At 59.2% G+C, this 26,757-nt stretch overlaps 1 protein-coding gene across 1 annotated transcript in view; it reads right to left on the minus strand.

Annotated features, from left to right (window-relative positions):
• Positions 1 to 1,605: 1,605 nt before the first annotated feature.
• The window catches only part of SLC9A1 (solute carrier family 9 member A1), a 65,569-nt gene continuing 40,417 nt past the window's right edge, over positions 1,606 to 26,757 (minus strand). Inside the window, exons 2-12 of the mRNA XM_006134233.4 lie at positions 20,931 to 21,391; positions 14,400 to 14,650; positions 11,738 to 11,955; positions 10,563 to 10,765; positions 9,687 to 9,776; positions 9,232 to 9,302; positions 8,302 to 8,475; positions 8,000 to 8,114; positions 7,095 to 7,196; positions 6,513 to 6,585; positions 1,606 to 4,518 (exon numbers count right to left, since the gene is read on the minus strand). Of these exons, the coding sequence (XP_006134295.2) occupies positions 4,193 to 4,518; positions 6,513 to 6,585; positions 7,095 to 7,196; positions 8,000 to 8,114; positions 8,302 to 8,475; positions 9,232 to 9,302; positions 9,687 to 9,776; positions 10,563 to 10,765; positions 11,738 to 11,955; positions 14,400 to 14,650; positions 20,931 to 21,391 (2,084 nt within the window). The 3' untranslated portion in view covers positions 1,606 to 4,192. The remainder of the gene's footprint in view (positions 4,519 to 6,512; positions 6,586 to 7,094; positions 7,197 to 7,999; positions 8,115 to 8,301; positions 8,476 to 9,231; positions 9,303 to 9,686; positions 9,777 to 10,562; positions 10,766 to 11,737; positions 11,956 to 14,399; positions 14,651 to 20,930; positions 21,392 to 26,757) is intronic.

The following is a 26,757-nucleotide window of genomic DNA, read 5'->3' on the forward strand; positions in this document are numbered from 1 at the left end:
ACAAGGCTTCGGCTCCAGACACGGGGACATTAGAACAAGCGGTGATTTATGGAACTCCGCTGCAGCGGAGTTTGCTGTTGACAACGCTGCAGCAGCCAGGCACAGGGGGCACGCGGATCCGTGGGGACAGGCCCCCAGGTTCTCTTATGGGACAGCCAGGACTCAGCAGGTCAGCAGAACGCCAGCCCTGGCCTGGAGGAAGAAGGTGGAGAGGAACACACTGGTGCTTACATTTGAGCTCTGCTAGAACAGCAAGTCTCTGATCATCCCTGAGCAGGCCAGTCCCACCCTACAGCAACAGGACAAGAGCAGGTGCAACCCGCAGGAACACAAAGTCCTGGCTGGGGCAGATACGCCCTAGGAAATTCTGCTCACCCGCCCTGAGTGGGGGCTGAGTTCTAGACCAAACGGCCACACAAAGGTGGAGTTTCCTCTCTTGGCATCCCCCTCCCAGGCAGTAATATCGGAGCTGCGCATGGTGGAGGAAGGAGGAGAGGTTGTACTCCAGGAGGCTGGCTTGGCTAAGGGAGGCTCTGGGTTGGGCTGCAGATCTGGGTTAACTTCTTGGCTCTGATTCAGAGGCCGTGTGAGCACGAGCAAGTCACTCCCCCTCTCTGCACCTCCATGCACACGGGGAAAGTGAGGATAACAACACTCGCCCCCTCCCAGCTGGCCTTGGCCTTGGGTGGCTAGGCTGCAAATGCCTTCTGCCAGGGACTGTCAGCCTCCAGTGGAGGACGGCACCTTGTACAATGGGGCCACTTTCTCAGCTTAGAGCGTAAGTATCATCTGCCCAATACCCCATGCTTTAAAGCCAGCTTCCCAACCGGAGGCCCAGCCGAGATGAAGTTAGGCTATTGGAGACAGAAGCCAAAAAGAGATTCTTTGTTCCTTTGGAGAGGCAGGGCTGCCTGCAATAAAAATCAGGGATCAAGCTAAAATAGTTCTGTCATTCTCCTAAACCCAGTTTAGGGAGAGTGAAGACAGCCCCTCAATCTTTGAGCATCAGCGAGATCACGGTGAATGCACACCCCCAGCTGCTGGGTGGAACTTAGCCTGCTCCTTGCTGCCTCGCCAATCTGCCAAGAACTCAGCATCCCCAGATCACTATAAGCGAGCCCTGCCTCCTTCAGCTTTTGGGAATGTTCCTGGTCTCAGGAAGATCCCCTACGGGTCTCGCTTTGCAAGGAACAGGAGCGGCCATTAGCCGGAGGGCAGAACTCGTGCCAGTGGGCTTAGATTGCGTCTAGCTTTGGGTTTGCACCGCCAGGTTTAGCTGCAGAACGACCAGAATGCTCTAGATTACTGCTCATCTTCAGTGCCACAACAGCCCTTCGCCGTGCAGAGGAAGGAGCCGGACCGTCTGGTTGTGGCTATTACAGGGAAGCAGGCAGAGCCCAGAAGAGGAGTGAAGAGATCTGCTGTTAGTGCCAGTCCTGTGGCTGACTCATCATTTGGTAAAATGCAGCCAGGGTAACTCAGGTTTTCCCATAGGAGGAGGAGGAGGACAGAACTCACCTGCCGCAAGGCATTGGGTTGGGCGGCTTATGATAGGAAACTTCTAGAGAAGCGGGTGGAAAGTGCTGCAAGGTGAATGAAAGCCACTAAAAATTAACATTAATTTATTTAGAATAGTCATGAAAAAAGATCCTCTTTACAGGTGTTTTATACAAGAGAGAATTTTCATTGCTTAATTGTTCCTCCTGGAGGCGGAGCACTGCTTACGCACCCAGAGACGGCCCCGTTCCGGTCGACTCCCTGCCTCCGGGCGCTCAGAAGCCATGAGCTGCAGAGAGCCCGATGTCAGACAGATATTGCACATTGGGGAACACCACCCCGCCCTCCCCGCCCGGTCCCTGCGGACGGGCTGGGCCACCAGGCGTGCGGGAGGCTCGCTGGGTGGATGGTGGAATGGAGTCACATATGGAGCAGGCTGGGGGGGAGGCAGACCCCCGACGTCAGCGGACACACAGAAGCAGCATTGGCAGAAGGCGGAGAGGCTAGGCCACCGCCGTTGGTGCAGGCAGACACTGTGTGGCTAAAAGGCACGACGCACGGCAGAGAGACGAGCACGCCGGCAGGCGCGGCAGGGTTGTCGAAGCGCTACTGGAGGGAGACAGGCGCCGGACGGGCAGGTGCCCTGAAAGCCACGCTCCCCGCACACCCTGCAGCGCCCTCTACAGGACAGGTGGCACCGACGGGATCTCAAGAACTGAAGGCCGTCAGCCCGCTCCGGAATGGTCATCCCCTCCCCCCATGTCTGCAACCCCCGGCCCCCATTTTCTATACACAGACCCAAAGCAGCAGCTGCCGTGTGTGACAGCCACATGACAGGCAGCCCCAAGGACCTCTCCTGGCCAACAATGGCCTAAGAGCCCCTCCCTGAACACACAGTGGGGAGCAAAGCTTTGCAGCCGAGGAGACCACGGCCAGACTCCCAGGACCAGAGGGAGGTGGGGGTGGGGAGAATGGCGCAAGGCAAGAGGAAAGCAGCCCACCAGCCGCACAGGGGCAGGGGCAATGCAGGGACAGCCCAGGGGATGGTTGGGAGCAGGAGGCAGAACAACATGCCAGGAAGTAACCCGAGATGCTCCTGAATGGTCCATCACTGGGGGTAGGGATGCCAGCTATGGGACCCCACCCAGAACCACAGGTAAACTAGCTCCTGGAGCCTGGCCCCCTCCCCTCTGGTGGAGAGACTTCCCTGCCTGTCGGAGGCCATTAAAGCTTTGCAGTAAGGAACGTGCCATGCCTAGCCATGGAGGAGGCATCCCCAGCCAGGCAGGGCAAGAGGCTTGGACACGTCAAGGCCTAGCCCAGGTTCCCTAAGAAAATATACGCAGCATTAAAAAAAAAAAAAAAAAAAAAAAAAAAACCCACTAACTCACAACCCCCCCAGTTCCCTATTTACAATAAAGCCACCCAGCCATCTTTGGTTCAGAGACACTCATTGCTCTAGATCCGGGGGATGGTGGGGGAAGAGTAAAAAGCAGAGTATAGATCATCAGATAACCAAGTCCCCAACCAAGCGGAGGGGCAAGGTCAGAGCATTCCACACGGAGACTGGGCCCAGAATGGGGAGTGACCTAACGGGGGGGGGGGGGGGGGGGGGGGGGAAAGAGGGCTGGTCCTGGAGGGACAAAGTTGGGCGGGGTCTTGCCCATCCCAGCTCGGACCTTGCTCCTCAGGGTTCTGCCTTGCAGCAAGCTCCCCAGCAGTCTATTTCTAACAGCTTTTAAATGAGAGAGCACACAGAGCGAAAGGAGACTTCCAGGACTACCCAGATCTGGCCTGACACCGCAGTGACCCCCTATGGCGATATAGATTTTTTTAAATTCTACCCACCCCTTCAAGAATCTAAAACGCTGCACACACACACCCACCCTGAACCAAGACATTTAAAAAGTTGGCTGCTGGGGGTGATAGCCTGGCATCAGCCAATGCAAGGCAACAGCGGCTGCAGCCCTGACGCTGCAAGTCTAAGCCAGGCTGGCCCCCAGCCGAGTTGGGGGAAGAGGGTGAGCTGAGCACGGCAGAGGGTGCTGGAAAGAGCAGGGGGTGCACATTAGCACCTACAGCACGGCACATGCAGGGTGGTGGGAGTTCCCAGTTCCTCTGCGGACGAACGCCTGTTGGGTGCCGCAGCCTCCACAGCGAGGCAGGCTGCCGCGCCGTCACCAGGGAATAAAGCTGGGCAGAGACTAAGCCCTGAGTCCTGCTTCCCTCCCACCGACCAGCTGGGGAGTAACTCACAAACACGCGGGTTGCAACAGTCCCTGAGTTGGCATGGATGCAGGCTGCGTCTGAGGCAGGGGACACAGCACAGATCTGCCCGGGGAGGGGGTCAGTTCTCCAGCAGCTGTGAAGCGCCTGGGTGGGCCAACTCTGTAGGTCAGAGATCTCCTTTGGGATTCCCTCCATTCAGCCAGCATCGCAGCACGGCCCAGGGAAGGCAGTCCAGGGCAGCACAGGAAAGCTGAAGACCCAGGCTGGCGCACACGGGCTCCCCACTTTGCTGAAAGTCACTGGGGTCCCCTCCTCCACTGGTGCAAGGGATTCCTCACCTGCCCCAGCCAATTGCTCACTCAGCAGCCGGCCCAGTGTAGTACTAGGGGAGGCAAAGGGAAATCAAAGAATCCATGTGCGCGCAAGCAGCTCCCCCTGCAGGCCAGATGCAGCAGCGCACCCGCTGCTACTGCCCTTTGGGGATGAACGGCTCGCCCTCCTCGGGGTCAGGCCGAGGCCCCGGGTCACTCAGGCACCGCATCATTCGCTGGTTGCTGGGGCTGTCGCCGGCGCCCGGGGTGAAGACGTCGTCAGTGCCTGGGGAGGAAGATTCCTTCACGTGCATCACAAGCCCTTCCTCCTCCTCCTCCTCGGGCGACGGCGGGAGGCGGCTCATGCCCTTCAGCTCCTCGTTCACCAGGTCGACAGATTCCGGCGACTGGGGCGAGGCCGGGTCGATCGTGATGATAGGCAGGTTCTCCGAGTCTGACTTGGGCTCATAGGCCAGCGGGTCTGGAAAGAAGGAGCGAGGCGAACACAGTTAGCATCTTGGCACCCAACACAGCTGCCCTCCCTTCATCCGGAGGGCCAGGCCGAGTTCTCTTAGACCGAGCGTTAAAAAAATAGCGTGCGGAAGTGGAGTCTAGTGGTTAGGGCAGGGCAATGGCTGTCAGGGCTCCCTGGTTCTATTCCCAGCTCTTCAGGAGAAGATGATCTAGTCATGGAGGAAGCGGGGGTGCTCAGAGTACAGACTTCAAAGATCTGTTCCTTGGTTAAAGGTCTCGAAAGAGGATCTCAAAGCGCTTTACACACACGGCAACAAGCTGCCACGAGCCTCGCACCCACAGCAAGGACGGCGTTCACGGGAGAACGAGCGAGCACTTAAATCACTGATGAAATCACCCCTGTCCGGAAGCGCCTTTCACCCTGATGGCGAGGACGCCTGGGAGAGAGGGCACTGCTAGGGCAGCACAGGTGCCAGCTTGAGCTGCACACATCTTTCCAAGAGCCCTAAGAATATTTGCTTTGCCTGGGGCTCGGGCCAGTGCATGGGGACCTACAGCGTATGGTCCCTGCCCACTGAGTTGCATGCGCGATATCTGCCCCGAGCAGGAAGCTCAGCTCACACTCCGGGCCTGGTCTCCAAGATGCCGAGCGCACCCTGCTCTAGCCAAAGTCCGTGGGAGCTCAGCACCGCCGGGAAAAGGGCCCTGAACTGTGGCAGGTCACATATGCAGCAGCATCCGCACCTGGCCAGGAATGGCTCACTCCAGCCAGCTGCAAAGGCTGCCCCCTGGTGGCTACAGGTGAGAATGGTCACAGTTCGAAACTATTTCTCTATCCTTAAAATCCAGGGCAGGCAGCCTTTTTTTGGGTCAGGTGCCATACACAGGTGAGAAAAAAAAAAAAAAAAAAAAAAAAACATAGCCCTCACTGACCTGGCCCTCAAGTGATTGGCAAGGTCTGAATCAGTTTGTATCAACTACACAATTAGTCAATAAGGGGAAGCGCTTTGTTCCGGCTCACACTGGGTCCAGGAGCTACCCCTGCTGCAGCTTCAATGTAGGAGGAGCTGGGTGCACAGCAGCCTGGCTCCTGCTCCATTTAAACAGCAGAGCCGCAGCAGGGGTAGCTCACGGAGCCGGTGCAAGCAGGAACTAAGGAGTCCTGGCTTGTGCCAGTCTGGGACCACTATGCCTCTGCATTTGAAATGCAGGAAGAGCCGCAGAGGGCAGCTCCCAGAGCTGGGACTGCTCAGTCCTGGCTTGCGCCGACTCCAGGAGCACTGCGGCTCTGCCCCCTCCACCCTGCGGAGACGGTACAGGGAGGAACTCACTTTTAAGCTGGCTCCTGCTTCCTTCCCCACATTGCTGCCTCTGATATTGCGGGCGAGGGAGGAGCAAGCAGTCGACTTGACTCCCCAATAAGCCTAGTATTGGGTAGTCGATTACTGGACTAGTCGCTTACATCCCTAGCGTTTAGGGCTGTTAAATGGTTAACCGGTAAGCATACCAGTAAGCATGAGGCTTGCCGGTATGGGTACCAGCCCCTATTGGAGCAGGGCCCAAGCAGCCCCAGCCACAGAGGGACCAGGGGGCTGGGTAGTGGAACCCAAGGCCACAGCGGGAACCTAAGGCTGGGCTCTAATTTAAAACAGTTAACTGGTTAAGTGCTAGTATCTAACCGGTTAACCCTCTTAACATCCCTAACAGTGTTCCCTAAAGTGCGGAGCATGTTTTGGGGGCAAGGGAGGGGGAGACACAGAGAGATTGCTGCCCTGCTGCCGAAGCGAGGGCTGGCAGGTGGGGGGACGCACACCCACACGGCTGGTCTGGAAGAGGCACAGGAAACGGCAGGAGACTGTCGCCATGACCAGAGCCGGCCTTTTCAGGAAAGCGTAGAGAGCTGCACACACACGGAACAGCTGCTGTAGGCAACCCCCCATTACCCAGTCTCTCCTGGGCCATCCTTGGAGACCACCCCCAGCTCCTGCAGCCCCCACGTACCTGAGCCGATGCGTGCTCTGGACATGGTGGGAGAGTCGAGCTTGTGCGATGGGACCGTCAAGAAATTGTTCATCTGGAACGAGAAGGCAGAGCAGGCGTGAGAGCTCCCAGTTCTACCGGGCCGGGAGCCTTGGCGGGGGCAACATCCCACCGGGGATGGGATGAACCGAAAGGCAGGGAGGAGCCCAGCGGATCCACCAGAAATAGATCCACCATCCCCGGCGGCACGGCCAGCAGACAGGGGCTCTGGCCAGCCCAGCTGCTCTGATGAGGGAGGCATTGTAGAACCAGCCAGGGGAGCCACAAGTGGTCCCATAGGGCAGGAATAAAAGGGTCTTCCCAGGAAAGTTCTCCTATGTTGCAACTTGCGGAGGGCACGATTCCAGCGGCGGGAGGCAGCTGGGTTACTTTAGATGCGCCAAACCCCGCCGTTAGCTGGAAGGAGGGTTGGCTCGTTTCACTGGCTGCCACTTGGGCCCAGCTTGTAAAGTCTCCTCCCGGAGGGGTGAGAAACACTCTGTGCAAATACCCCCTTCCCCGACCAGCCTGCAGCAGCCATCAGCTCCCGCCTCCCCAGCGCACCTTCTGCTCCAGCTGCCGGGCCTTCTGCCTCCTCAGCAGCATCTGGTTCCAAGCTTCCTCGTAAGGGTCGGCCACCAGCGTGTGCCGGTTGTAAGAGCGCAACTGAGAAGGGACCGGTAAGGGATCAGAGTTAGACACACGGGAAATATTCTCTTGGGAAGCAGAGGCGAGAAGCGGGGACCAGCACAGGGACACAGCTGTCTGCAGGTTTCCAAGCAATACCCAACATGGCGTTCCCAAAAGTCTCCTGAGCTAGCGCCCAAAGGCCATCGAGTTCAACCCCCACACAGAGAGACCTGTGCTCCTAGTGCAGCCCGGAGCTTCTGAAAAACACCTGTCCTCCCTACCCCAGCTCACCCTCCTGGCTGGCTACCAAAGCCCAGCTTCCCTCCTTCACCCGGCAGCACAAGAGACATCAGCCCCCCACTACACAGCCAAGAAGCTCTCAGGGCTCCCCATTAGCACCTCCTGGCCCCATCACGCCCACAAAACCCACAGCTCCTACCCCAGGCAGGATTTCCCTGTTCTACAGCTGAGGAACCAAAGCACCGAGAAACAACAGTCACGTGGCAGATCTGGGGAATTGAACTCAGCTGTCCTGGGGCCCAGCCCAGGGCCGTAACCACAAGGCCAGCTCTCTTCCCTACATGCTCAGCCTCCCGCCCAGCTGTGTGGTTCTTCAGGCCAGCGGCGGTCCCACTTCAGGCTGGGCCCAACCTAACGAGGGTGGGGTGAAGGGACGGACCACGTAGACAAGGGGATGCAGCAGGCAAGTACACCAAGGGGCGGGCAGGAAGGGCATGAGGAGTCCCAGCTGCTCCGTTTAGAAATGCTCCCATTTCTGCCCTCCCCGGGGATCAGCTGAGCCACAAGGGGCCGGCCTGGGCGTGAACTAGGGTCATTACCCTCTGCCTGGTTTTCTGGAGGTTGTTGCGCAGGATTTTGCGGATCTCCTCCTCTTTGTCCTTGGACAGCGCTGGCAGGATGCGCTCCACGGGCAGGGCTTTGGGATTGATGTTCCTGGACGGACAGACAGAAAGGAAGCGAGGCTCAAAGCCGGGTTTCGCGGCAGCCGAGAGGGGAGGCGCTGGGTAGAACAGCCACCGCCTCCAGCCCAGGTGACACAGGGGAGGGGGGAGGAGGTTTAGCACAGAGCCACGGACATAAGTTGGCTCCCCCAGGGCAGCCCCCTGCAAGCAGCACTCACTGCATGGAGACTGTGGAGATGGCGGAGGGGATCTTGCCCAGCCCCCCGCTCTCCACCAGCTCGATGGCCTGTTTCATCTCCATCTTGTGGTAGAAGGCAATCAGCTGCGGCTCTTTGGACCGCTCCCCCGCGATCAGGCACTTCTTCATGTACTTCTTGTTGAAGCGATTCAGCCTGCAGGAGGGCGGGGAGGGGGGTGTCAGGCAGCGACCCTCAAGTCCCTCCCGCCCCATGGGATCAGCGTCACGCCCAGCATCTCCGCCTTCCCTTCGGGCTGGCCAGCCCAGCAGATCCAGATGCTCTGGGTGCAAAAGTTTGGGCCCAGCGGTCAGACATGCCCCTTCTACCCCCCGGTCCCAGAACACTTCAGAGACTGAACATGCACATGCCCATCAGCTGATGCTCCATTCGCCTCCACGAGACATCAGGGCCAGAGAGCCGGGACCAGTGAGCGCTGTGTGAGCGGCGGATCCACGGCGCACGGCAGAGAGCTGCTGAGTCACTCAGTGAGGAAAACGAGGGCCAAAATGCAGCCTCCTTCCCCCCCCTTCCTCTGGGGTTGGCAAGCCCCTCCCTCGCTCGACAGTGCCCCTTGGCTAGTCCCCTGCACTAGGCAGGAGGTGATGCTGACTTCCCATGCAGGGGAAGGTGGTTATGGAGTTCGCCCTGGGCTGTGGGAACCGATGGGGTGGAAGTCGAGGACATTCTGGCCAGTGGGAGGGAAGGAATCGCAGGCCTCCGATGCAGCATGGCTCCATGCAGCGGCTTCTAGCCAGGGGTTCCCAGCATGCGCGGGAGGGAGCTCGGAGAACAGGGGGACTGGAGCTCACTAGCCTGTGTCTAAAATTCTTGCTTCTCCCCCCCAGCTCCTGCCGCACACACACCTCCCCCGGGGGTCAGAAAGCCTGCATGAGAGGCATCCGCACTCACTTGTCTTTCCAGTGGTGGTGGCCGTAGTGACCGCATATGTCCTCGATGCCCGTCAGAAGATGATCCAGGAACTGGAGAGGGCGCAAAGCAAGCCCCAGAGGTTCAGTCTTGGCAGCATGCACCAGCCAGGCCCCTGCCCCTCCATTCCCCAATTCACCCCCAGATGGGACGCTGAACTTTGCTCAGCCACTGGTGGGGATAGCAGGTCCGGCACCAGCAGGATTGGCCTCTGGGGGGCAGCACCGGCCTACGACTGGCTGCTCTGCTACTAGTTACAGCAGAAAGGTCTTGGTTCGGGGAGGTGCAGAAGATGCACAGACCTGCAGTCACTCACCTGGCCCCTTGGATACCAGCTCATGGGCAGCGCCCGCTCTGTACGCCTGCCCAGGTTACAGTATTTGGAGAGGGCGAGCAGCAGAAGGTGGGAGGGACCCCAGCTGGGGGGGCGCCATTACCTGGGTGTGAATCTCTTCGTTGATGGAGCGTTTCGTCTCTTGCTTCTTCTTCACAGCCAGCAGGTCCACCAAGGGGCGAATGGTCATCCCCTAGGGAGGAACGGAAGGGGCTGGGGTTACACAGTCAAAGAGCCCTCGCCTGGCAGAGAGCGACGCTCAGGCTCCCCCCTTATGCTGGAGCAACCCTGCCCTCCCTGGAGTCAGCGAACCAGCTCCCTGTCCTGTCACAGGATAGCACGGACCCGGGTCCCCCCTACCTCCCAGGCCTGGGACAGCCATGGCTGGAGACAGGAACCAGGCTGAATATTTTCTAGTTGGGTCCCATCCTCCACCGGTGAGGTACAAGCCACCCTGCTGTTCCCTTGTGCCATGGGAATCCAGGGCTCAGCCCCCAGCAGGCTCATGTTCTAGGGGACCCCTCCCTATATTAGACACTGACGCACCCAGAGGATGCCGGGCAGAGGCTGAGGCCACCCTGGACTTGTCCTGGCCTTTGAAAGCTGCTAAGAATCACAGAGCTCAGCAAGCGACAAACCTTTGGCCCACGTGGCATTCCCCAGCAGGCGGTCCCGAAGAGCAGGACAAAGGCAGGGGACTGGCACTACCCCATTTGGCAGCCAGTGAGGCCCGCACAGTGGACAGGACGGACCCATGGCCAGGATCCGAGCAGCTGGGCAAGGAACATCTTGAGTCACGTGCCTGTCCCTCTCCCTGGCAGCGCACCGGACTATCCAGCCTGCCACGGCTCTCACAGCTCATCCTCGCCAGCATCCCCCCCAACATTTGCGCCGGGGAAACGCTCCCGCCGGATGCCCCTCCCCACGCAGCCAGGGTGCCGGGCGACGCACCACGGCGAGGAAGGGGCGTCCTGCTTACCTGCACGAAGACCGTGAAGAAGATGACGGTGATGATGGCCGTGAGGAACATGTCCCTCATGCCAAAGTGCTCGTAATCCAGGAGGTAACCCAGCGAGAAAGCAATGGCCCCTCTCAGGCCCCCATAGGCGATGATGAACTGGTCCTTGGGGGTCAGTTTCACAATGCGGAATTTGTTGATGAACCAGGTGAGGCCCAGGACACCTGGAGAGGGAGAACCGGCAGGGGGCCAAGCAGAGTCACACTGTCACACGCACACACGCGGCCCGGCGAAGGTCAGCCCTTGGCGGACACCAGCCACGTGGAGCACGAGCTGTCTCCGCCGAGGGAGCTACACTGGGGAAGGGGGGGGACATGAAAGCAAGAGACTGACACTGCTAGAACCCCCCTGCTCCATGGGGTCCCTCTCCCCATCCCAGCTCCTGGCTTGCAACCCCCCAGCTCTAGCATCCTCGTTCCAGGCCTGCAGGTGCAGCATAGGACCTGGCGGAGCCTAGGTGAGAACCTCCCACCGGTCGGCGCCTAGCCCAGGCAGGCAGAAGCCAGAGGTCACCACTTGGGAGGCTGCTCAGGGGCTTGTGACCAGGGCTGGGCCGGTCTCAGTCCAGTTCCCAACAGACACGTGTCTACAAAGGCACGTCCCACGAGTCCCGCGCCCGGGCTCAGCAGGGGGGCGCCGCAGCCCAGGCAGTGCCAGAGAAGGGAACGGGAACGCCCAGTCTGAGGATAAGTCGTGGCCTGTGGGCGCCAGGGCTGTGGATCCAGCGCTCGGCTCACCCAAGGGTTGGGATCTTCCAAACGGGGACACATAAGCGAGGGGCCCCTCTGACCCCCAGCCCCATTCAGCCTGTGAGCCAAGGCAGGCTGGGCCCCGGCCCTCCAGTGGGGAGGTGCCAGGGTGTGAATGCAGCCTGCCGCTTCCGAAGCCCGATCAACGCGCCTCCCAGCCACCTCCTCCCGCCGTGCCGCACACTCCCTCGACGCCGGGCGCGGACGAGAACAGCAGCAGCTCCTAGTTAGAGCTGAAAGGGAAGCGGGAGCAGCCAGCTTCATGTGGCCCGACTGCCGCTCTCCATCTTGGGGGGGGGGGGGGGGAGGCGGGGAGGTCTGCGCGCTTGACTAGGGCACAAGAGCGACCCCACCGGAAGGGGCGGCCCCTCAGGCCCCATGCCTCACCTAGCACCCTGGCGATGAGGCAGAAGATCAGCGTGCTGATGACAAAGGTCCAGTTCCAGTAGTGCTGGCCGGCCACGGTGGAGACGCCCAGGAAGATGAAGATCAGGGTCTCGCTGACGCTGCTCCACATCTTCAGGAAATACTTGATGGTGGTGTGGGACTTGTGGGAGATGTTGGCCTCCACGTAAGGGCGCATGACCACCCCGGAGGCAATGAGCCTGCAGGGAGGAGGGGGAGGGGAGAGGACTTAATAGCAGCCATGGAAACCAGCGCCTGGCAGGACTGGCAAGCAACACCTCGCCCTGGCGCAGGGCTGGCCTCAGCGGCACCTCAGGGCTCCTCTGGTCGTACCACAGCTCAGCCAGTCAGCAGAGAGGGCAGCGCTGCACAGCCCCAAGGACCAACACCCGGCAGGTGGGGCCGGAGTCTGGGACGTGGGAGGTAAAAACTCGTTTAAAACCTTCACCGGGCCAACTCCGTGTTTGACCAGCCGCTGGGCACAACCGGCCCAGCCAGACTGGAGCAGCCCCCTGCCCCTGCTCCAGCCTAACCGGGCCAGGCCCACCCGCCGCAGGCAGGGGCTGCCTCCAGCCTGGCCAGGAGCCGGTTACCAGTTAGTCTCACCTGGTGAGGGATGCTTACCGGGTAACCAATTAACCATTTATGTTCCTACCCCAGGCCCACCGGCAGCTGCTTGGGGCCTCCACGCTCAGCAGCAGAGGAGTCCCCAGGCAGGGCAGGGCCGGGCCCAGCTCAGGCCGGGGACTGGAGGCAGCCGTTGCTGGAATCCAGCCCCTTCCCCGGCTGCTGCGGCACAGGGAGCTTTGTTAGGAAGGGCCCAGCAGGCAGCATCCGGCCCTCTCTGGCAACGAAGCTCTGCAGTGACTCACTAGGCCCACAATGCAACCCATAGGGAGTGGGGAGGGCGGGGAGAGGCTGCAGAAGTAACAGGAGCTCCAGCCACCTGCAGGTCCTCAGGATCGCTCCAGGAACCACCAGGCTGCAACGGATGACTCGCAGCTCGGCCCAGACTCGGCTAATCCCAGCGCGCAGGCTGCAGGGCAATACAACGGCCGCACAGGCCTTACACCCCTCCCCCCCCCCGGCTATTTGCAGTCCCATGAGCCTGAGCCACTGGACCTGGGCTCCCACTGGCTGTCAAGGGTGGGGCTGGGGCAGTGAAATGGACCCTGCCCACAGGCCTGCCAGAGCTAGAGTCGCAGGATCAGGAGACTGGGTTCTGCCCCAGCTGGAGTGAGCTTGAGAGAGATGTCTCTCGTGCCTCAGTTTCCCCACTGAACATGCCTGGAGGCCCTCCTACAGCCGTTTGACTCGAGTGCAGAAGAGCTGCACTGCGGAGAAGGAATGAAGGGGTCCACCCCAGCTCGCTCTTCGGGAGCAATTTAAAGCCTGAAAAGGCCTCTGATCCCTGCAGGGTTTGGTTCTCGCTGGTGATCTCCCTGGGTCCAGCTGACATGCAGGAAACTCACGTGTGGGAAACCACAGCGATGCAGCGACTCCACTCCCAGGCCGGAAGGGACTGCTACAGTTACTAGCCTGACACTTCTCTGAATGACTTCCTGTTTGCGCGACAGCAGACCTTAGACAACCCCCCCGCTCGATTTAACAGGCCGGGGGGGAAGATCCGTAAGCTGCTCTAAGGGTTAACCACCCTCACCTCTTATTTCCAGCTCCGTTCCTCTGGTCTAGGGCAGACCCCTGCCATGGGGGCACTGCACGGGCAGGGCGCAGGCTTCCCCCAGCGCAGCCAGTCTGCACTAGTGCCCTCGACCAGCAGGCTCAATGTAGTTAAACTGGGGCAGCCCATAGCACAGACAGCGGTGGGGACAAGCACCCGGCGCACGGAGGCGCCTAGAGAACCATACTACCTGCCGCTACTGCGGGGAACGCTAGAGCGCCCGGCGAGGGATCGTGACCGGCTGTCCCAGGGTTCAGACAAACTAACAGGGGTCGGGAGGGGCACACGACCCCCAAGTTGCCTACTGGGGGGTTTCTTCCGCCTTCCTCTGAAGCCGCCCTTAGAGAACAGACACCAGTTGAGTGAACCAGGGATTCAGTGCTGCCATGCTACGTCCCCAGTGGTGTCTCTAGGGTGCATGATGTTTAACCGATTAAAGGGGCCACGGGCGGGAGAGGTTGCGTCAGCCCCGCTGGGTGGGAGCCACCCCCCAATCTGCTGAGGCAGGACTGGAGTGGCCCCCCTACCGCAGGCAGGGGCTGCGCCAGCCCCCACCGGTTAACAGTTAACCAGAAGCATCACCTGATAAGAGTGATGGTTACGTTAACCTTTCACCTCCCTAGGTGCACCTACACTTAAAAGGCCCCAGGAACAGAGCTGCTCCACTAGACGCCACCTACGCCGGCAGGAGGGATTCTCGCATTGGCACCGAGATGCCACCTCGGAGAGGCTGTAGCAAGGGGAAAGGAAGAATTCTTCCGGCACCCGGCGATCCCTCCCCAGGGACTCAGCCTGCTGCTTGGGCAGAGGGTGGGGGGGGAGAAGAGGAGCGTGCAGATTCCCCCCCCCCCCCCCGAGTGACTTCGTGAGGCCAACGTATTCTCTAGAGCTCTGCCCAGAGAATTCAGCCAGGGTGGCGAGTGTCTGGGGGGCTCCCAGCCCGGCCGCCCAGCCAGGACTCACGCCATGATGCCGGAGAGGTGGAAGAGCTCGGCCGACAGGTAGGCCATGTAGCTGTAGAGGAAGACGAAGAGGGGCTCGATGACGCGGATGTGGGAGGTGAAGCGGGAGGTGAAGGCGGCGATGACCCCGTAGACGACGCCGACGAAGACGCCGCCCAGGGACACCACGAAGAAGCTGAGGAAGCCCAGGACGATGTCGGTGACGGTCACCTGATCAAAGTTGGCGTACTCCTCGAAGAGGTGGTAGAGCACCTGGAAAGAGAAGAGAGACGGGACTATTTCCAGCAACCAGCCCTGCTCCTCCGAGGCACAGGGAAGACGGGCAGTCCCCTTGGGGAGCCTTGCGCAGAGGCCGCCAACATGAGAGCTGCATCAAAGGGACAAGACATTAGCCTCAGACACGGCAAGGAAGCACAGATCTGAGCTCCTGGTTCCGCCAGCCCCCGTCCTGCTGCGTGTAGCGGCTGGCCCGGGATAGCTGTTCAATCCAATCCGAACACAAGTGGCGCTCAGCTGCGTGCGACAGACAAACCCAGGGATGCAGCAACTGGGAAACAGTAGAAGGACCAGCCCCCTGGCCACCTTCCCGTCCGGTGTGCTGGTACCTCCCCTGATCGCCGCACTTGCCTGCCTGCAGGGAGCACGGCTCTCCGCAGCAAGCCTCGCCGCTCCCCTTGGCGCGTTCCAGGAGGGCATGTCTAGAGACGCAGGCCTCGCTGTGTCTGTACAGCTCCTAGCACAGCAAGACAGAGCCCCTGTCCCTGAGGCTTTACAGCTTGAAACAGACACGACGGATTAAGGCTGGCGTCCCCCAGGGCCGCGGAAATGGACAAAAGTCAGCCCCGGGCAGCTTCTGAGTGGCGTACTACAAGGGGGAGACCCTCAACGTCCAAGAATCCCTGCCCAAAATTCGGCTTTTGAGCCAGCCCCCCACGAGCACCGCCACTTGCATCCTCTGGCCCCTTGCTGCCTCTGATAAAGAGGCAGGAGCAGTGGGGGCAGGCAGCTCCATGGAAGCCGAGATGTGTAGAGAGCTGGCTTGAAAGCTGCTTCCCGCATGTACTGGCTCCTGCCTGCCCCCCCACCCGCCACGCTGCTGCCTATCGGAGGCAGTAGCTTGGGGGTGGGGGAAGGGGAGACAGGCGACTCCATGGGAGCCGGTGCTCGTGGGGAGCCAGCTCTCCCCCAGCACTGGCTCCCGCCTGCCCCCTCCGCCCACACACACTTGCCTCCCCCACCAGAGGCAGCAGCATGGGGGGGCATGTGGTAGCCTCTGTAGGAGACAGTGGGCGGTGGCTCTGCAGGAGCCTGCATGAGCAGGGAGCCAGCTTAAAAGCCAGCTCCCCAAGGGCACCAGCTCTCCCTCTCCTTGCTGCCTCTGTATCAGAGGCAGCAAGGGAGGAGGGGTTGCAAGCCCAGGCTCATCGGTCAATCGTGTAATCGTCTACACGCCAACATCTCTGATCTCCACAACCAAAGCAGCCCTGTCGCTCACTGCGCCCTGTGAGCTGCTCACAGGGGGCAGAGCCATTAGCCAATCCCAGCTGCAGCAGTGCGCTGGGGCTAGGTACCAGCGCCTGCAGCGTCAGCCCTGGAGCAGCACGCCACGAGAGAGAAGAGCTGGCACCTTCCCCGAGGCCTGGCAAGAACGGTTCAGAGCCTCTGGGGCAGGGGGTCTCCGGCAGCGTGGGGCGGACCATGGGCGACCAGGCTACAGCCCAGTCAGGACACCTCCCTCTCGTCGTCGGTCGTACCTCAGTTTCCTTGTTGCCCCTGAGGAGGCTACCGAGCGGCCACGCTCCAGAGCGGGGAGTGCGGAATGAGCCTCCAATAGAAGAAAGCAGGAGGTGTTGTGCCGTGCGGAGCACCGCGCTCCAGCCACCGGGGAAAGCTGAGGCCGGCGCTCTCCCAACCAGCACGTGGGCCAGGATTTCCTGAGAAATACCCCGGCCCCATGCTGCAGCTACTGTTCCCTGCCCACGGCTCCCAGCCTCCTGGGGGGAAGAACCCGTCCCTTGCCAGGGGAGGCTACTGTCCTGGAGGTTACGCTCAAGGCCAATCGCTTCCTGTTCAGGGCTCCAGCCAGGCAACTCCCAGAGGGGGAGCGGTTAGCTCAGCCGCCAGCTTACCCCTGCCCCCTCCCCTCCGCGGCACAAGCTCCTGCCCCTGCAGCGTGTCTCTGACAGCCAAGCCCCTGGCTCAGTGCTCTCCGCAGCCCAGAGGCCTGGCCAATGCAGATCCCTTCTCTTTCGTTTCACACCTGGGACAGTCCCCCACACGGAGGTTTGCTCCAACCTCACCCGCTGGGCGGCCACGACGGAGCGGAGCAACCCGGCAGAGCACAGCAGGCGGCTGGGTCACTCCGTTTACTGCGGCTCCTGGCGCCGCGGTGAATGCAAAGGCCTCTGCCGCTCTGTGCCAGGCCCCGTAATCCCCTTGGTCAGGGAAGGGATGCAACGCGGGTGGGGATAGTGTAGTCAATTAACAGATCAGCAAAAGCATAGAGGTTAATGCTACAGACTACATGCATTCCCCCACCCCCTGCCAGTGTTTCTTAGCAAGCTGGCCAGCAGCCTGGCTCAGTACCGGCTCACGCCGGGTCTGGGACCTACCCCTGCTGCAGCTCTGCATTTAGTGTATTAGGAGCCAGATGGGCAGGCAGCCCGGTTCAGCTCCAGCTCGTGCTGGGTCCAAGAGCTCAGCCCCTCTCCTGGACATGGGCCGCTGCCACCCTGCGCTGCTGCCTCTGCATAAGAGGCAGCAGTGTGGGGTGAGTGGCAGTCAGTCCATGAGGGGAGCTGGTTTTTAAACTGGCTCCCCTCGCAGACCAGCTCCCGTCTGGCACCCCACTCTGCCTCTGACACAGGCAGCAGCGTGGAGCGGCAGGGAACTCCTCGGGAGTGAGGCCGGAGCGACTATAGAATAGTCGAGTAACCGATAAGAATTCAGGAGGTTAATCGACTATTCGATTAATGGATATTTAACATCCCGAGCAGGAATGGGATGGAGCTGGGGCAGGAGCAGGGGCTGGAAGAGGCGGGACGGGGCAGGTCTGAGGAGAAGGGGGGTCATCCCTGGCCTTGTACCCTTCGAGGGATGGTCCTGCCTAGGACACGGGCATGGAGCAAAATCATGCTGCTCGCCGGGGCGGGTCCCGCATCCAGCTTGCCAGAGCTCCGGTCACGCTTAGCTAGCGCATCCTGCTAATTCTTCCCTTTCCCGGCCACTGCCCGGCGAAACGCCTGTTCCAGCTTCCATGGCCGGAGCGTTGCCGCCTCCCCTGCGGAAAGGCCGAGCTGCTTATTCAGAACGGGGGACCGAAAACAGCTGTCTGGCGGGAAGGCTTCTGAAGCCCGAGGAACCGGTCCCGTGGGGAGGGGCTGGTTCTGCCCTGCAGAGATGGAAGGGGGAGGGGGAGAGCCTGGATCCCTTCCCTCACCGTGAGCCACACCTGAGCACCCAGCCTGTTAGACAAGCTGCCAACTGCAGAGCCCTGGGCCCTTTCCCAATCCAGGGAGCACCAGAAACCTCTCTTCACCCAGCCGGGGGAAACGCCGCCTCGCCCGCACAGACCAACCCCCTCCCCCTCCTTTCCCACGCCAGGCCGGGCACCTGCTCCCCTTCGGCAGGGCCAAGCAGCAGGCGACCGAAGGCAACAAGCAGCCCTGTGGCAACACGCCTGGCCCAGCCAGGGAACGGCCACTCGGCCCCGTCACTGCCCTGGTCGACTTGGCTGCGGGGAAGAGCCGAGCAGGCTCCCTGGGCGTCTGCCCGTGGCAAGCGGCAGGCAGCCGGCCGGCGCCAGAGAGGCTCGGAAGGGGCTCTGTAGAAAGCAGAACGGGAAGGTGCCTCCTGAGAGATCCTCCAGGAAGGAGGCAGCCGGTCACTTCCACAGGACACAGAGCAGCCAGGCAGCGGAGGTCAGCGGCGATCACACTGCTCCTGCCATCGCAAGGCAAGTCTCCCCAGATCCACATCCCTGTGCCAAAGGCTTTGGCAGGCTTCACGTCCACCCAGTGCACCCGGCACAACTGGGGCACTGCGCCTCCCCCGCGGCAGCGTGGGCCCTGAGCGTTTGCCTTCCTGCACAGCACCTCTCAAAGGAGGGCTCTGCGGGGGCGGTGCCTTCCGTGCGCTGTACTGCTGAGTAAGAGCAGTCCCGCATTTCTAGCCCTCAGCTTTGCAGCACACACACAGCCTATTTACAGGCCCATGGCCCCTGCCCACACAGCAGCTCAGCACAACTGAGCTGGAAGCCAGCACATGTAAGAGACGCTGATTTCACTCCAAGATTAGCATCCTTGTTGCCACAGTCACAGACCTTCGTAGACAGGTGTAAGAGCTCCTGGCTATCCAGCAATACCCTGTCTGAAGGGATATGCCTTAGTTCTGCAGCCTGATGGTTCCCCTGAATGATCCTGGCAGGCCATTATTTAGGTCTAGATCACTGTTCCCGCTCATTTTTTTTTAAACTGTGTGGGGGATAAATTTTGTTGTGTGCACAGAAGCATACAAGAGTGTGCACCACCCATAGAAACAGCACACCTAACTGTGGGTGGCCATCGAATCTTTCCTGCACAAGCGCTCAGCTTACAGGGAACACTGCTCCAGTCTGCATGGATGGGACTGTCAGGGACCACAAATGCCTCCAAGCAGGTTGCCAAGACCCTGGCGAGTTTTGATGCCAACACACGTGGCAAACTGCCGGATGATTTCCAACTATTTGCTCCCTTCGGTCAGTGCCACACGTCCCCTCCTTGCCCGTCCCTCCTCTCCCACGAGCAAGGGGCAGGCAGCTCTCCTGTCACGACCCCCCCATTGCTGCTGAGCTCCTGCTCCCACCACAAGCCCCACCCGCCCCCCGAGGCTGGGAGCACATAGCCAGTCCACGGGGAAGCTGGTGCCAGCTGGGCGAGACCCGGGTGTGGAGAATAACCCTGTGCCAGCTAAGCTGGACCTCTGAGCCCAGCCCTGGGAGAGGTTTTCCCGGACGTGGGGCTGCCTGGCTGGGCAGCAGCACATAGCAAAGCAGGTCACCCCTTGCCCTTGTGCACGAGTTTAGCCAGGCTTGCAGTTTTGCCCTTAGAGGAAAGCTCAGCAGAGTTTTCTATAGACATTTCAATAAATCCTCCGGGGCCGGGGGGAGGAATTAGGGGCTCGGCCAAGCGCTCCAAAGTGTGCACATCCGCTCTCGTTTAAACAGTCCCAGGCAGCGCTGATCTAGCCAGACGGAGAGATCAGAGCAGGCTGCATAGTGGCGGTAGGAAAGGAGAGAAGAGGCCGCTGCCCTGGGCAGTGATAGGCTCGCGGCAGGGAGGAACCGTACAGCTTTACCCAAAACACAGAGTAAAAAGGTCAAGCTAAGTCCAGCCTCAGGAGCCTTTGCGGGGGGAAGAGGGGGCAGGGAGAACTGTAGCTGGGTTGCTTCATTATCAAGCGACCGGGTGCGTATCAGACAGGCTGTTTCCTCTCTGTCTGGTTCCTCTCCAGCCCTGTTGCAGCCCTCAGAGGGGGATCGTGGCAGCACTTCTGCCATACCAGGGAATAGGGATGTAAAGGGTTAACTGGTTAGCACTGTCTTACTGGCAGGCTTACTGCGGTTACTGGTTAACCAGTGTCCGGCCTGCCCGGGCCCACCCCCCGCAATGTCGTGCAGTGGGCCGGTTAACGGATCAAACATATAGTTTAACCAGGTAACATTTAAAATAGGATTTTACATCCCTACCGGGGAAGATCCCAGGAACCCAGCTGCCCCCTCCCACCAACCAGAGGGCATCAGCACTCCCAGGGATCGGTTCAGCAGGGCACGTAAAGGAGTAGGCATTGGTGGGTTCCCCACCAGTGGTCCCTGCAAGCTGTGTACTTGCGAGACATGTCAATGCTTCCCAGCTGATTAGCCCACAGCTAGATTCAGTGTTTCTATTGGTGGTGCACATTTGCACATGCCTCGGGGAACAGGAAAAAAATTATTCCGCACATGGATGGAAAAGATTAGAGAGAACACTGGCCCTGAGAGCTCCAGATGACAAGCCCTGCCGAAAGGCTAACAGCATCATCCCCAACAGGTAAGTTGGGCTACGTCTGCCCCATGGGGGGGGGGGGGGGGGGGGGGTGTCCATTGGCCACACGCCTGTGCAAGCTGGAATTTGGCCAGCGTCCTAAAAATAGCAGTGAAGATGCGGCGGCACAGGCAGCATAAGCTCACTTGACGCCTGTCCCCTCCCCCAGGCCAGCACTCACCCCTGCACACTAGCCTGCACTACCCATCCGCACCGCTCGCTACAGCGCAGCTGGGTTCAGCACCATTGCACAGGCCGCGAGTCGCACCACAGGCTGCAGAGACGGCAGTAACCTCCCACCACTCCACTGACTCACCCAACCAGAGTCTAAGCAGGGGGCTAAGTCAGTGCAACTCGCACGCCAAGGCTGAGTGAGCAACACCCAGCAACACCCAGCCCGCTCCCCTCCCTGCCGCCCCATCTAGCCTCTGCTGCCCTCCAAAACACAGGGCCTCGCAAGCAGCTCCACATACCACAGTGACGGCGTCATTCAGCAGGGATTCCCCGAACACCAGGATGTGCAGGAGCTCGTTGATGTGGATCTCCTCGAAGACGGCCAGCACGGCCACCGGGTCCACCGCTGAGATGATGCTGCCGAAGAGCAGGTTGGCCAGCAGGCCGATGTGATTCAGGCCGGTGCCGCTGATCTGGCACACGGCGTACATCAGCCCGCCCAGGAAAAAGGCATTCCAGAGCGTCCCCACCACGGCGAAGATCAGGATGGTCCCCAGGTTCTCCGTGAACTGGCGCAGGGGCAAGAAGTAGCCGGCATCCAAGATGATGGGTGGGAGGAGGAAGAGGAAGAAGATGTCGGACTTCAGGATCGGGGGGCTCTCCCCCACACCCTTGATGAGCCCCCCAACCAGCAGCCCGACCACGATGAGCAGGCAGCTCTCTGGCACAATGTTGGACACGGAGGGAATGACGTGGAAACCTAGGTGAGAAAAGACAACCGCAGCCACGTTACAACAGGCAGTCCTCCCCATGGCAACAGGCATCAAACAAGTGACATACACAATAGAATGGCCTTGTCATTAAGGCACTGGCACCCAGGAGTCCTGGAGTCTATGCTCTGCTCTGCCACCGATTCTGTGCGGCCTTGGGCATGTCACTTCATCACTGTGCCTCAGCTGTAATGAGGGGTATTAGTACTGCCCTCCCTTGCAACTGCAGACAAATGCATGTGACCAGCTCCGATAAAAGTGTGATAAACTAAGATGATACAAGTATCAGAGGGGTAGCCGTGTTAGTCTGAATCTGCAAAAGCGACGAGGAGTCCTGTGGCACCTTATAGACTAACTGAAGTGTAGGAGCATAAGCTTTCGTGGGCAAAGACCCACTTCGTCAGATGCATGCATCAGACGAAGTGGGTCTTTGCCCACGAAAGCTTATGCTCCTACACTTAAGATGACACAGCAGATCAATGCTGCTCATTTCCAGGGAACAAAAGTGTCTATGAACTTCCCCAGGCAGTAGCTGCCACCTGTTAATGGCGTGGCTTTGCGGCCACCCCAGCACTGCCCCGTCCGGAGAGCTCAAGCTGCTGACTGCTACAGTTCTGCTCATCAGACCTACAAAGCCTATATTCAAACACGCCCTCTATGGACCCTGGTGGGGAGCAGGCTGCCCCAAGAACGCTGCTACAAAGGACACAAGGCCAGCCCAAGCTGGCTTTTGCAACCCATCTGTAACAGGAGGATCGCTTGGCACAAACAGCTGGGCCATCCCCCCTCGGGGACCAGGGTCACGCCTGCTGCAGGAACAGAGTTAGGGACTTGGGACCTTGCTCTTAACTTGGGGCATGGGGGTGGGGCCAGGAGCACAGCATGCAAGCTCACTGTATACTAGACTCAACACCCACAGAGCTTCCTTCCCCGGGTGCAAGAATTGTTCACACCTGCTCCGGCCCTTGCGCCACAAGCATCTGACAATCCTCCTTAAATCACCAGCTCAACCCATTCCTCCAACGCCGCTGTAACGCTTGGATTTTATCCAGTGCTGTATTTAAGATGAGGGTAGCATATGTGCCTCGCCAGTTTCCTGTCACGGGGGGGATTTTAAATGAGAAATCCCATGCTTTTGTTAGCAGTTGGACTAGTTCGTTCTTGAGTTTCTTCCGCCCTCACGGCTGTACCATCTGTTCGCGGTGTGCTGGCGAACAGGAAGCCTTCCCCAAGTGAGAGAAGGGGACTAAGTTACCAAACTGTCAGGCCTACGCTTTTCTACGTGGATCATAAGCTTTGGGAGAAGGGACATCTTTTTGTTCGGTCTCTGTCCAGCATCTAGCACACTGGGGTCCTGGCCCAGGACTGTGGCTTCTAGGCACTACAGATACATAAATACAGAAGCTGCAGCCCTTATGGCAGCACAGATAAATTCCCGAATGAGAACCAATTCAGCATGTGCAGAGATTCTGGTGCTGCCCATCCCTTCACCACCAGGCTGCTTGAGGAAAGCTAACAAAGCTCTGGTCAGTTTCCTGCTATCCAGAACCCAGCCTCCAGGCCCTGAAGGGATAAGAATCGGGTTTGGTTCTCTTGAGGATTGACTGGAGAAATGAAGGTAGCGGCACCAATGGGCCTTGGGACTTACCATGGGGGAGGATGAACCCCCCTCTGGGCCTCCCCACATCAACAAACTTTGTTTGTTTTTAAAGAGCAGCATCCTGCAGGGCACAGGCACCTTTTGGGCTAAAGGGTCCTACAGGGCTGAGGGAGAAAAGAAAAAACACGTACCGGTGGCTAGGGAGACACAATTTATCAGCCACCTACCAGCCAGAGACGGGGAGGAGAGCTGGAACCCTGGGGCAGACTCCTGCCACGGATCTCAAGCCCCTTCTCTTCTCCAGGAGCTTAGGGGGAACGGAGCGGCTCACCAGAGCATCATTGCTAGAACTTAATGGGGATCCCGATTTGCCCTCTCCACCCCCAGCTTCGGGCTAGTCGGTTTAGTTCTCTGGCTAGCAGACTGCTGGCAGGCTGTTCAAGGCACTAATTAAGGAAGCGGAGAGACTGGTAACATTTTAATGCTGCCTTAGGGAGGGAAACAAAACCCAACCCCCCCTCCATCTCAGCAGGTGTCATAGCCGCAAGGTAAATGAGCGAGCCAGTAACTGAAGCTCAGGGACGAGGCCACCTGCAGCTTACGCATGAGGCAGAGGGGGCTTCCTGCCTTCCAAGCTAATGGGGCAACGCCAGCACCTGGCAATGGGAGCAAACAGATCTGGGTGGCAAGCGCCTAGTTGAGCAGGGAAGGCTGAGTCTCTGCTCTGCAGGGACTGCCTGCTGCTTGCCACTGATTTCGTGGCTAGAGCGGCACAGCATAAATCTGAGTGCAAGGCTTCGGGTCAGGCAGTGAGTCAGCAGTTTGCTCTGATCGCTAGACTAGACCACGTCCTCCCCGGGAGGCAGGATTTGCAATGAACGGGTCTGAAGGGCAGAAACAGACGAAGTTGCCACGGCAGTTTTCGCCGCCTTCCAACTGCGGCGCCCCCCTGCGCGCGAGAGGTGGCTCGGGGGGTCTTCATTTCCATTCCCACCACACGGAGCTAGTCAGCCTGGGGTCGGGCTCCCGGCTGAACAGGACTCTGCAAAGCTCCAATGGCAGAAGTGGCCTTTCCCGGCCTCGGCTCATACAGCTACGGTGAGGGGAGAAGGAAAAAATGCTTCGTGCTCCTGCCGGTCTGAACTGGACTGACCGCATAGGCCACCTGGCTGCTCCAAGGGGAGAGGCTCCATACTGTGAGGAAGCAGGTGTAGCTCACTGCTGACTCTTGGGGGGGGGGGGAGAAGGGGGTCACAGGCACTAGCACCAAACAATTTTCTTTTCTTTTTTTTTTAAATGGGTGAACATTAGTGCTGGGAGAAGACGCAGGGCAGACGATCCCCTGGTTACAGGACACATGGCTTTTCGGACTAGCCCACTTCCGTTGCCACTACCCGACCTAGCCGCATCTCTCCCTTTCCACGCCGCGTAGGGTGACGTTGCTCCTTAATACCCGGGTCTGTTTCCTAGGGGATGGGTCTTTAGGCAGAGGGTCGAGACGGTTCCTACTTCCAGCACATGGGACGACGGTGCCATCTAATACATTGTTTCTCAACCCTTTTTGAGAGCAAGGACCAGCTTGTGCCTTCCTAAAGTGCATCAGGTAGGTCTTAGGGACCAGCCCGGAGGCTGCTGGTGAGAGTCTCCTGCCTGGCTGTTGAGCAACTGTGATCTAGTGCATGTCAGCCCACGCCAGCTCAGGCCGTAAGCTCCATGCACTGCAAGAAACTGCAGTGAGTCAGTCAGTTGCCACTTGCTAGATATGTCAAAGTACTGAATAACAGCCGCTCCCCCACCACTGCAGCGTCTCTCTTGGTCCGGATAGCTCTCAGAGTTCCATTACGATGGAGCAGCCACGTGTCAGTGCGAATTAAACAGGTTGAGTCTTTTTGTGAAGCCCTAAAAATAAACGTACATGGGCTGCACGTTAATTATGCCTTTGATCTTGCTGAATTCCTACACATTCACTCCCCACCTTCCTCTCTCAAAGGGCACATGAACACGGCTTTCTACCAGGTGACTGCTGTGATTTCAGTGAGACAATTACCAGCCTCAGCCCACCAATGACAGACAAGTGTGGGGGTAAAACCAGACAGTAACGGCAGCAGCCTACCCCTTGCTGGGATGAGAAAAGGGAGGCAGGCAAGTGAGTGGGAAAGAACGGTCCTTGCAGTGCAGGCTTGGGGCACACAAGCAAGGATGATTTTCTCAAGACAGCAAACTTCTAACCCCAGCTCCGACACCGCTTTCCCATGAGACCCTGGGCAAGTCACATGTCTGTGTGTCCATCCCCTCCCCCTCCATCTGTAAACTGCAGGATCATATTTCCCTCTCTGGAGCCTCCAAGTGAGGCTTTATTCCAGAGGAACTGTGCAGAGGCAATTTGCTCCTTGGGGGGAAGCACACGGATCAGCAGGGCACAGCAGCGTTCCGGTCCCGTTTGCCCCTCGTTCATTCAGTGAAGCGCCTCGGGGTGTTTTGTGGGCAGGAGGTGCCAGTTGGCTTTCTGATCATTAGCCCACGCACGAGCTTTGCCGCCCTCGGCAAGACAGAGGCTATTCCAACCACAGGGGCAGGCTTTCAAAAAAGCTGTTGGCATCCCCAGCTCTCGGGGGGACGGCTCAGGAGACAGTTATTTACATCCTGCCTGCATGAAGTGAAGCAGGCACGGGACACCGGAGCAAAGGTCCCCCAGCACCCATTCACATCACAGCTTCTCATTGCTGCTACCCAGGGAACCTTCCCCCGCCTAGTTAGACGCTCCCGCCTTCTCACGCGCTCAGCCTGTTGCACCTCGTGGATGGGCACTTGATACAGCTGCCCACAGAAGGGGGAGAGGCCACTAACTCAGCTCAGCTCATTCTCCAAGGGCCTGTTGGAAGAGGCGTACGCTGTGCCTCCGAAGGCAAAGCCTGCTCCGCTACCAACAGCTTCTAACCAGAACAGCCCTGGGCTCCCAAACAAGCTTCTTCAGGACTGCTCCCAGCAGGCTGACAGGAGCTTAGCATCGCACGCGTGGCCTGGTGGTTTTCATGCAGGAGATGCACAGACAGCTGGAGCCAGCTCACCTGCTGAAGGTGTTGCACAAGGGCTATACGAGCGATTTCTCGCCCTCTCCGGGCTAAGCCCAGCATGGGTTCACTCAGACCGACACTACGTTTTGCTGCTGGCCAGCGGTTCCACACGGATCGCACGTTCCTCACTTCCTGCCCTAACCAGTTGTGTTGCGTGCTCTTCGGCACCTGCTGCGTTCGAGCCTGGCAAAGCAATTCCTCTCTGTATAAGGCTGGGGGGGAGGGGTACTCTAGGACCCTGCGGGATGGGAGGTGCTATGGGAGAGCAGCACCCATAGCAAAGAAAAAGGAGCTACTAGCCACATGAACAAAATCAAGTCAGGGCTCAAGTTATTTTAAACAAATTTAATACCTGGGCCAGGTTCATGCTGACCTCAAGCAAATCACCCATGGACAGTCAGCATGCAGAACCGGGAGTACCAAGCTCAGGTAAAATATTAATTACATGCATTGCTTAATTTGTAAGGAGATATGCCAGAGCTCAGGCTTTTTTTTTTTTTTTTTTAATATAAACTTTCATAACGGATGCCGCAAAGCCAGAGGGAGCCGGGGCTCAGTCCCGGCACAAATTCCGCACCAATTATTTGTACTGCAGGAGCCCCTGCGATGGGTCCCATGAGGATGCCAGGCACTGTACAGATAGAAGAGAAGTTGGCCCAAGCCCCAAAGAAATGACATTCCA

The sequence above is a fragment of the Pelodiscus sinensis genome, chromosome 25 (assembly GCF_049634645.1).
Source record: "Pelodiscus sinensis isolate JC-2024 chromosome 25, ASM4963464v1, whole genome shotgun sequence".
NCBI lineage: Eukaryota > Metazoa > Chordata > Testudines > Trionychidae > Pelodiscus > Pelodiscus sinensis.